An 11,500-nucleotide genomic window follows, 5' to 3' on the forward strand; every position below is an offset into this window, starting at 1 on the left:
CATCAGAAACCATGGAAGTTGAAGGCAATGAGATGACATATTTAAAGTGGTGAGGGAAATAGACTGTCAACCAATAATTATATATCTAGAAAAACTGTTTTTCAAACAGTAAGGAAGAAATTAAGACATTTCAAAATAAACAAAACATGAGGGTGTTTATCACATCCGTAGAAGAAATCAGGCTGAAATTAAATGGCGCTAGACGGTAACTTGAAGCCACACAAAAATAATACAGAACGTAAAGGTAACTACAGAAATAAATATGAGGTCAATATTTTTATATTTTTAGTTTTAATCTCCTCTTTTCTCTCACATGATTTAAAAGAAAAGTGCATAAACAATAATTATACATGTATGTTAATGGGAACACAATGGGTAAAAATGTGTGTGTTTCCACATGTATAAAGAAAGATCTCTTCTATTGTTATTATTGTTTTTAATAGTACAACTTACATATTTCAAATGAACACAAAATTAGTACCATTTACAGTAGCATATATCTTAAGGAAAATTGATTTTGAATGGGAACTTGCTTTCTAGTGCTTTGAGGGTTACAAGAGATATCCAGAAAGTGTATCAGTGTTTAAAATGGAGACTGGTTAAAACAAATGGGTGAGAGACTGTAATTTTCCTCTTTGGTTGATTGCCAGAACACTGTTCTTCAGGCATTTGTGGGGGATGGGGGTGTTGGTTCATATATCCTTTAGACATTATTGGGCACAGAAGTTTTCGCAGGATGACTTTGATGCTATATGAACTCTGTCACTTTGCTAGCACTAATATGGCTCTGGGCTCCACCACCACATTAGATTTATTAACCCATTTATACGTTTTTTGTTACAAATATGACAAATGGAAGTGTGTCTTATAAAGATGGTGCTTCAGGCTCACCTATTTTTAAGGCCTTATGTTTGGTTTTCATAAGTTTCCCAAGGCTGTGGTGGCCGTCAAATTTTGTTGCTGTCCCTCCTCCTTTGGTTTTCACATTTACTGAGAAATGTCTGTTATGATTTCTATCAAGTGCAGTGTACTCTTGGACAAAAGATTTCAGTATTAGCATCTCCTCCCACATTCTATGTCCTAGGATGTTGTTGGTAGAAATGGGAAGGGTTTGGCCAGGCCATCTTGGTGGATGCTGATTACCTGGCTTTTGAGTAGAAACTGTTTCTTGCTGGCCTCTTGTCACCAGCGCCTGCAGGACACGAAGCAGGCTGTGGGACAGAGGAGGAACAGTGGCTCGCTGTGCTTGTTTCTCCATAGACCCAATTAAGCTTCTTGCATAGATAGCCCTGTGATAGATCTGGTTTGCTTGTAAGGTTAGGATGGAAAGGCAGAGAGAGAGACCAAATCCATAGATATCAGGGCTTTATATAAGAGAAGGAAGTAAGAGAGTTAGACAAATAAACAGGTGCATTGGGTTTTATTTAGAGTCTAGGTGCTGGAGGCAGTTTCACCTCTATTGCACCAACCCAAGTAAGCACTCTTTTGACAGAGGTATGTTTTTTTTCTTTTCTTTTTTTAATTGAAACATAATTGTACATATCTGTGCAGCACAGCATTGAATATCAATACCTGAGGGCAATATGTAATGTTCAAATCAGTATAATTACTATATTTATCATCACACTATGTAATCATTTTTTGTGACCCTTTTTCAATTTCTCACTAACCATGCCCCCTTACCCCCTCCTCTAGTATGCTCAGTTCTGTTTTCTACTTTTGAAAGTTCATAGAAACATTGTGATTGTTGTATCTTTCTTTCTTTTAAAATTTTTTTTAGTTCCCACTTATGAGTGAGGCCATGTGGCATTTCTCTTTCTGTGCCTGGCTTATTTCACTTAAAATAATTTTCTCTATGTTCATCAATGTTACTGCGAATGGCAGAATTTCATTCCTTTTATGGCAGAGTAGTGTTCAATCATGTATATCTACCACATTTTCCTTATCCAGTTGTCTGCTGATGGACATTTAGGTTGGTTTACATAACATGAAGAAATTTTGAATATTTCTTCAATCACTATCATGAGTACACATGAAGGCAGTGTCTTCTCAGGGACCCTGAGGAAAGATCTCAAGGGTTCCTCTGTGTCTATGTGTGTGCGTGTGCACGTGTGTGTATGTAACAGAAAGAGAGACAGAGACAGAGAGAGAGAGAGATACAATGAGGGGCTTGGCAGAGTAGCAGGGCTGGTGAAAAGAACCTTTTTTTCCAATTGTAGAACAGATTCTTTTATGTTCCTTAATGCAGAAGAATTAAAAGCATCTGAACTCAACTCATTTTTTAAGACTGTAAAATCTGAATCCTCAGTGAACCAGAAGAGAAAAGAATGAAGAAATCCTTGAGAGTTTTACTAGTGATCCTGTGGTTTCAATTAAGCTGTGAGTTTTGGGCAACTCTGTGGGAACTTAAAGTACAGTATTTGGAGTTACTGTCTATTCTAGGCCCTTGGGTAGAAACGTGAATGTTTTTTCCCTGTAAGTAAATGAGGGTGTGAGGCCTACGAAAAGACAATTAAATTCTGGAGAATAAGAATCCTCTACCCATCTAATCTTCTTTGTCTAACCGTATCTTTTTGCACAGGTGTGAGGAGCCAACAAAAGGAGGTGGAGCAGAATCCTGAATCCCTCAGTGTTCCAGAGCGAGCCACTGCCCCTCTCAATTGTGTGTGCTTACAGTGACCGTGCTTCTCAGTCCTTACTGTGGTACATGCAGTATTGTGGGAAAGGCCCCGAGGTGGTGATGTCCTCATACTCCAATGGTGACAAAGAAGGAAGATTTACAGTGCAGCTCAATAAAGCCAGCCTATATGTCTCCCTGCTCATCAGAGACTCCCAGCCCAGTGACTCAGCCACCTATCTTTGTGCAGACACCTGCCATCTATACCTAAACCTGCTGGGGCCCCAGGTATAGAGCTTAGATTACAGGGCAGAAAAATTCCGTTTGATCTCTAGATGCTCAACAAAATAAAAAATAGGCAAATTGGACTGCATGAAAATTTAAAACTTTTGTTCATCAGGAGATGATATTAACAGAGTAAAAAGACAACACACAGAATGGGAGAAAATATTTGCAAATCATATGTCTGATAAGGCATTGATATTCAGAATATATAGAGAATTCCTAAAACTGAACAATAAAAAACAAACAACCAAATTCAAAAATGAGCAAAGGACTTTAGGATAGGCATTTCTGCAAAAAAGATATACAAATGGCCTATAAATACATGAAAAGATAGTGAACATCACTAATCATTAGAGAAATGCAAACCAAAACTACAATGAGATACCTCCTCACACCCATTAGGATGCCTACTATCAAATAAACAGAAAATAATAAATTTTAGCAAGGATATGGAGAAATTGGATCACTTGTACATTGTTTGTAGGAATGTAAAATGGTATAGCCATAGTGAAAATAGTAAGGCAATTTCTCAAAAAATTAAAAATAGAATTACCATATATTATAGCAATCACACTTCTGGATATATAACAAAAGCATTGAAAACAGAGTCTCAATGAGATATTTGTACTTGCATGTTCATAGCAGCATTATTCACATTAATATTATTCACGTAATATTAAAACATGGAAGCAACCCAAGTGTTCATCGACAGATATATGGGTAAGAAAAATGTGGTGTCCCCCTACCAGCCAGCTGCTAGAGAGAGAGAGAGAGAGAGAGAGAGAAAGAGAGAGAGAGATGTGGTAAATACATACAATAAAATATTATTCAGCCTTAAAAAATGAGGAAATTCTGACACATGCTACAACATGGATGAAGTTTGAGGACATTATGCTAAATGAAATCTCAGTCAAAAAAAGACAAATACTATGGGCCGGTCCAGTGGCGCACTCGGTAGAGTGTGGCACTTGGGAGTGCTGCGGCGCTCCCGCCGAGGGTTCGGATCCCGTGTAGAGACCGGTCCGCTCACTGGTTGAGCACAGTGCGGGCGCAACACCGAGGGTTGCAACCCCATTGCCGGTCGCAGTGCAGACGCGACACCGAGGGTTGTGATCCCATTACCGGTCACAAAAAAAGACAAAAAGGAAAAAAAAAAAAAGACAAATACTGAAATAAAATTTTTACAAAAAAATAAAAAGACAAATACTGTATGACTACACTTATATGAAGTAGTCAGAGTAATCAGAAACATACAGAAAATAGAATATTGATTGGCAGAGGCCCAGGGAAGTGGGAAATGGAGAGTTATTTTATATTATGTGTATTTTTACAACAATAAAAAAATAATAAATTTTTAGAAAGCTAAAAACAAAAGAAAAGAAAAAGCACTTGACAAAATCCAACACCAATTCATGGTAAATAAAACAAAACAGAACAAATTCAGCAAATCAGGATAGAAGGGGAGCTACCCTAGCTTGAAAAAGAACATTTACAAAAAACTTACGCCTAACATCCAATTTAATGGTGAGAGACTAGACACTTTTCTCCTAAGATAAGGAACAGGCAAAGATGTTCCCTGTTAAAGAAAAACTGCTCTGGACGAGAGGAGAAAAAAGAAATCAGTTGTATTCTGATACTATTGCCAGCAGTAGGGGAGAGCACAGACCAAGTCTGGATACCAACTCTCCTGAAAGAAAAGGTGGAGGTTTTTTAAGTGCTGGTGTAAGCTAATAGAAAAGTTACTGGAGAGTGATCTACAGATTCAATGCAATCCCGATTAAAATCCCAATGATTTTTTTTCATTGCAGCAAATGGTAGAATTTCTTTTTTTTAATGGCTGAGTAGTATTGCATTGTGTACATATACCACATTTCCCTTATCCAGTCCTATTAATGACTGTTTTTTTTTCTTTCTTTTTTATTGACAAAACCCACAATTGATTATACGTATTTGGGGGGTACAGAGTTGACTATGAGTGTGAGTTCAGTATGTGATGATGAGATCAGGATATTTGGCATATTCATCATTGTGAAATGTATTCATTCTTTGTGTCCATTAACGAATTTTTCCCTAAACTCCTTTCCTCTCCACTTTTCCTCTAATAACCACAGTTCTGTTCTCTCCCTTTGAAAATTCAATGTATTATTGTGTTTGTCCTTCCTTCCTTTCTTCTTTCATTCCTTTCTTTTTAGCTCCCACTTATGAGTGAGGACATGTGGTATTCCTCTTTCTGTGCCTGGCTTATTTCACTTAACATAATTTTTTCCAAGTTCATCCATGCTGCTGCAAATGGCAACTTTTCATTCTTTTTTATGTCTGAGTAGTATTCCATTGTGTATATGTACCACATTTTCCTTATCCAGTCATCCATTGATGGACATTTAAATTGTTTCCAACTCTTGGCTATTATAAACAGAGCTTCGATAAACATAGGAGTACAAGTATCTCCTCAACATGATGATTTCCATCCTGTTAGATATATGCCCAGTAGTGGGGTTGCTGGATTTTATGATAGTTCTATCTGTAGTTGTCTGAGAAAATTTCATACTGTTTTGTGTAATGCCCGCACTAATTTACAGTCCCACCAATAGTGTTGGAGGGTTCCCCTTTCTCCATATCCTTGCCAGAATTTGTTACTCACTGCCTTTTTGATAATAGCCAATCTAACTGGGGTGAGATAATATTTCAGTGTAGTTTTTATTTACATTTTCCTGATAATTAGTGATGTTGAGAATTTTTTCATGTATCTGCTGGCCTTTTGTATGTCTTCTTTTGAGAAATACCTATTCAACTCCTTTGCCCATTTTTAAAATCAGATTTTGATTCTAGTATTAAGTTGTTTCAGTTCCTTAATATATTCTGGACATTAATCACTTGTTGGATGCATAGCTTTTTAGTTTGATATAATCCCATTTATTTTTTCATTTGTTGCCAGTGTTTTTGAGTTCTTATTCATAAAGTCTTTGCCCAGTCTTACATCCTGAATTGTTTTCCTGTTTTTTCTTCTAGGAGTTTTATAGTTTCAGGTCTTATATTTAAGTCTTTAATCCAATTTCAGTTGATTTTGGCACAAGGCTAGAGATTAGGTTCTATTTTCATTCTTCTCCACATGGATATCTGCTTTGCCCAGCACCATTTATCGAGCAGGCTGTCCTTTCCCTGATGTATGTTTTTGGCACCTTTGTCAAAGATCAGTTGGCTGTAAGTATGTGGGTTACTTTCTGTTTTCTCTATTCTGTTCCATTGGTCTGTGTGTCTGTTTATATGCCATTACCATGCTGTTTTGATTAATATAGCTTTGTAGTATAATTTGAAGTCAAGTAGTGTGATGCCTCTGGCTTTATTTTCTTTTGCTCAGGATTGATTTGGCTATTTGGGGTCTTTTGTTGTTCCATATGAATATTAGGATTGTTTTTTCTATTTCTGTAAAGAATGTCATGGTATTTTGATGAGGATTGCGTTGAATCTTTAGATTGCTTTGGGTAGTATGGAAATTTTGATGTTAATTCTTCCAATCCATGAGCATAGGATGTCTTTCCATCTTTTAGTGTCCTCTTTTATTTCTTTCATCAGTGTTTTGTAGTTGTCATTGCAAATATCTTTCACTTTTTTGGTTAAAATAAATCCTAGGTATTTTACTGCTTTGGTAGCTATTATAAATGAGCTCATTTTCTTGATTTCTTTTTCTGCTAGATCATTGTTGGTGTATAGGAATGCTATTGAATTTTGTATATTGATTTTGTATTCTGCAACTTTCCTGAATTTTGTTTTTCAGCTCCAGGAGTTTTATGGTGGAGTCTTTAGATTTTTCTATATATAGGTTTATGTCATTTGCAAACAGGGACAATCTGACTTCATCTTTTCCAATTTGGATGCCCTTTCTTTCTTTCTTTTGCCTGATTCCTCTTGCTAAAACTTCCAATACTATGTTAAGTAGGAGTGTTGAGAGTGAGCATCCTTGTATTGTTCTTGTTCATTCAGGATAATGTTCCTGGCGGGTTTGTAATGTATGGCTTTCATTGCGCCAAGATACTATCCTTCTATATCTAATTTATTGAGAGTTTTTAATCATGAAGTAATGTTGAATTTTGTCAAATGCTTTTCCTGCATATATTGAGATGATCATGTAGTCTTTGTCCTTGATTTTGTTTAGGTGGTGTGTTACATTTATTGATTTATGTATATCGAACCATCTTTGCATCCCTTGGATGAATCCCACTTGATCATGGTGTATAATCTTTTTGATGTGTTGTTAAATTCTGATTGCTAACATTTTGGGGGGAATTTTTGCATCTATGTTCATCAAGGATGTTGGCCTATAGTTTTCTTTTACATTGTATCTTTGTCTGCTTGTGTATCAGGATGATGATGCTGGCCTCATACAATGAGTTTGGGAGAAAGACCTCTTTTGTTTTTTTGGAATAGTTTGAAAAGGATTGGTATTAATCCTTCTTTAAAGGTTTGGTAGAATTCAGCAGAGAAGCCACCAGTAGTGGGCTTTTCTTTATTGGGAAACTGTTGATTAAAGCTTCAATCTTTGCTGCTCATTATTGGTCTGTTCAGATTTTCTATTTATTCTTGGTAGTTTGAATATTTCCAGAAATTTATTCATTTCCTTCAGGTTTTCAAATTTGTTGGTTTTATAGTTGTTCATCATAGTCTGTAATGATTCTTTGTATTTCTGTGGACTCTGTTGTAATTGCTCCTTTTTCATTTCTGATATTTGTTACTTGGGTCTTCTTTCTTCTTTTTTTAGTTAGTTTAGCTAATGATTTATCTATTTCTTTACCTTCTCAAAAAACCAGCTATTTTTTTTTTATTTTTTGTATCTTATTTTGGTCTCCATTTAGTTTATTTCTGCTCTAGTCATTATCATTTCCTTCCATTTGCTAATTTTGTTCTTGTTTCTCTATTTTTTGAAGTCTTATGTTAGGTTGTTTATTTGAAGTCTTTCTATTCTTTTTATGTAGGCATTTATTGCAATAAACTTCCTTTTTTGTACTGCTTTTGCAGGTTCCCACAGGTTTTGGTATGATGTGCTTGGGTTTTCATTTGTTTCAAGAAATTAATTGATTTACTGCATAATTTCTTCTTTGAGCCATAGATCATTCAAGAGCATTTGTTTAATTTCCATGTATTTGTATTTCCAAATTTTTGTTCTTCTGTGGTCTAAAAAAAAACTACTTGAAGTGATTTTAATTTTTAAAAATTTGTTAAGACTTGATTTGTGACCTAACATTTTCTGTCCTGGAGTATGTTCCATATGCTGATGAGAAGAATGTATATTCTGCAGTTGATGGATACTACTTGAAGTGATTTTAATTTTTAAAAATTTGTTAAGACTTGATTTGTGACCTAACATGTTCTGTCCTGGAGTATGTTCCATATGCTGATGAGAAGAATGTATATTCTGCAGTTGATGGATGAAATGTTCTGTACATCTCTGTCAAGTCCTATTGGTATAAAGTAGAGTTTAAATCCTGTGTTTCTCTGATGATTTATTGCCTAGATGATCTGTCCAATATTGACAGATGATTGTTGAGGTACCCAGCTACTACTGTATTGAGGTCTACCTCTCTCTTTAGGTATAATAATTTTTGTTTTGTATATCTGGGTGCTCTGATATTGGTCTTATCATTCTGGAAGAGCTCAATAATGTAGTTTATAGCACTAGTTAACAGAAAAGTTATAAATAAATACAGAAATAAATATAAGGAAATATCACTCAAAGCTAAGACTCAGGATTTTAATAATAGTTAGTAGAGAACCCGTGTATTATCTTATTGTTTTTGGAAATGGTTACCTGACATTCTGTCCATCATTTAGTATCCAGGTAGAAATGACTCTGATGACTCACAGTTGATGACTCTGGATTCCATGTACAGAGAGACCAACAGAAAGAGATACCATCTGTAGGAGATTGAATTATGTTCCCCCAAACTCACCGAAGCTTGAATTGTGTCCCCCAAGTTTTATGTATTAGAAACTTGGCCCCCACAATGACTGTTAATAGGGTGGGAAATCCTATTATGATTATTCAAAGGTGGAGACTTGAAGAGATGATTAGATTTTAGGACCATGCCGTAGTGAATGGATTAAAAATGGTGGCCATGGACATGGTTCTAAGGGCTTTAAATGGACAGCGCATGAGGAACTGTCTCTGCTCTCTCTGCTTCCACCATCTTGTAATGTGAGATCCCTGGGTCACTGTCACCACCACCAGATGTGTTCCTTGGACCTTGGACTTCTCAGCCTCAGGAACTGTAAGCAGTAAATTTTGTTTTCTTTATAAAATGCCCATTTCTGTGTATTTTGTTATAAGCAACAGAAACAGACTAATACACCACCTGTATTTATAAATGACTAATGTTATTTTGTTCTTGGTTTATAATTAAGAATGAAGGACAGAGTACAGGATAAACTCCTTATGTCATTGTACCCACATTCTCCACAAGGTTTCTTCTTGAGTCAGGTGCTTTGCCCATTAGCATGGACATGTGGGCATATCATGTGAATTATCAGCCTTCTTATTAGGATAAAAGAGCATGCAACTGGTAAGTTCCTCCTCTCCTTTCCCTGCACCTAATGTCAGTTTGAAGATGGCTTAATTTTGTCAACCACTGACACTAAAAACTTCAGTGTTTCCAGGTGGTTCATTTCAACTTTAGCAAAGATTAAATGCTTGAGGTAAAAGATAACCTACTATTCTTCTTGTACATAAGTACAGCAGCAGGATGGAGAGTTCAGAGGTTGGCTGATGTGGCTCTTCCACATATTGACTGTTAATTTATCCCTTTGTGTTCTGTCCCTCTCACCCTCCATCAGTCCTACTCTCCTACTCTTTCTCAACCTAGGCCTTCTTCAGAGTCCCAAGGAGTAGGTTTTCTTCATTTGTATTTCAACCATAATCTCCTCAAAGTTCATTCTGGGCTGTGCTTTTCCCCTCTCTGTTTCATCTACTAATGTGATCACATCTACTTTCCATCTTATGGGAATTGTTGATATCTTTTAATTTTTTACTACTGTTACTGCTATGAATTCAGGGTTTCCTGTTCATGCTTATAAATTTTATTTCAGTGAGAACTTTGGAGAGATAGGAAAATAGTACATGTACTTCAAAATTTTGAATCAGAAGCACATCCCAGTAACATTTAAAATTTAAAACTGACTATACAATTTCGTCTTACATATGAGATGAAATATGTAGGAGGGATCAAGACATAGATCAGAAGCCCACGTGAGAACTGATTTTAGGCTGGCACAAGACAATGGATTACATAGAAAGAGTAAGTTTGTTCTGACCTTGTAAAAAGGATCCATGTTGGCCAGATTCTCATTTCACATAAGATTTCTCTCATTTAATATTTCGTTTTTAGAATCTAGTGATCTCTAAGTTGGGTGGAGGCATCTTCTCCCTCAAGAGTTTCAACTTATTATTAACCTGTAGAGCAGACTAGCCCTGTTAGATAGGCCCCATGTCCCACCCACACGGGCTGTTGTTTGCTTAGCTCTGTCGAGTGTCACTATCAGTGTCTCCCACATCTTCTGTACCTTCTACAACTTCCTCTTGTTTCTAGTCTGTTGGTTGCATTCCTTCCAGCTTTATTGAGTTCATGTAGGTTCACTTTTCTTTTTCTCTTCTTAATTGTTTTCAGAGTCACTTATTTATATGTCATATTTTCCTTACCCTTATTCTGTTCTGGTTTCTCCACAGACAGGCGTCTGTTATTGTTCTTTATAGTGTGACATCCCCACAATTTGGCATAATATATCAGCTTATTCTGAGCATTGGCAATTGAAACAGGACTCTTTCTTTTTTGAAACATGAAAAAAGTTATTTTCTCCTAGCCTTACAAATATCAAGCTTGTTGAACTGAACCCAGGAAGTCTTCAACACTTTTTCTGCTTGACAAAGAAAATTATTGCTTTTATTAATTTGTATTAATTAATTAGTTGACAATATTTGGTCCAGGTTGATTTAAGTATCAGTCTCTTGTCTAATTTATTTCTTTCCTTTAGCACCAAATAAAGAAATAATCTCTTTCACACACTCTGATGAAGCTAAGGGCCACAGGAAGCTCAGATCAGCCTGCAGCAATTGATCTTCTCTACCTAATGGAGGCTTTAAAAAATAATATAGAGGGTCTCAATAGTATTACAAAGTCTAGAATATTGTGTTCTGTGACTAAATTCTCAGTGAAATAAATTACTCTCCTATTTTTACACAACTCACATTTCTCATGTATTTTAGGATTAATACCATGTACTACAGAAGGTGACATTATTACAGATTTGGGAAGGAAGAAACAGATTCTGTCAAAGTTTTGATATCACATCTGTGAAACGAGGAGGAAACAGCTCTGTTGGATCGTCGATCCCACCGCTGGCCTCCAGAGGGCGATGTTGCACACAAGAGACATCTGTTATTGTGGTGGATCATATTCACCCCTCCTCCCTGCAGGTGGCTGATGCATCCTCACTGATGTCTGTGTAGATAGGGACCTGTGGTAAGGCTAGAATGCACCTAGTCTCCTTATGGGAGAGCCTCTTACTAACCACTTTTGACATTTGTCAAAGCGAGGGGCTTGTCCAGATCAG

General features: G+C 36.3%; 1 protein-coding gene across 1 annotated transcript in view; it reads left to right on the forward strand.

Annotated features, from left to right (window-relative positions):
- The first annotated feature begins 2,327 nt into the window (after positions 1–2,327).
- The window catches only part of LOC103585782, a 26,450-nt gene continuing 17,277 nt past the window's right edge, over positions 2,328–11,500 (forward strand). The window contains 3 exon segments of the mRNA XM_008566851.1: positions 2,328–2,379; positions 2,582–2,661; positions 2,663–2,905. Of these exon segments, the coding sequence (XP_008565073.1) occupies positions 2,328–2,379; positions 2,582–2,661; positions 2,663–2,905 (375 nt within the window).

This window comes from Galeopterus variegatus, unplaced genomic scaffold (genome assembly GCF_000696425.1).
Source record: "Galeopterus variegatus unplaced genomic scaffold, G_variegatus-3.0.2 Scaffold271, whole genome shotgun sequence".
In the NCBI taxonomy this organism is placed as follows: Eukaryota; Metazoa; Chordata; class Mammalia; order Dermoptera; family Cynocephalidae; genus Galeopterus; species Galeopterus variegatus.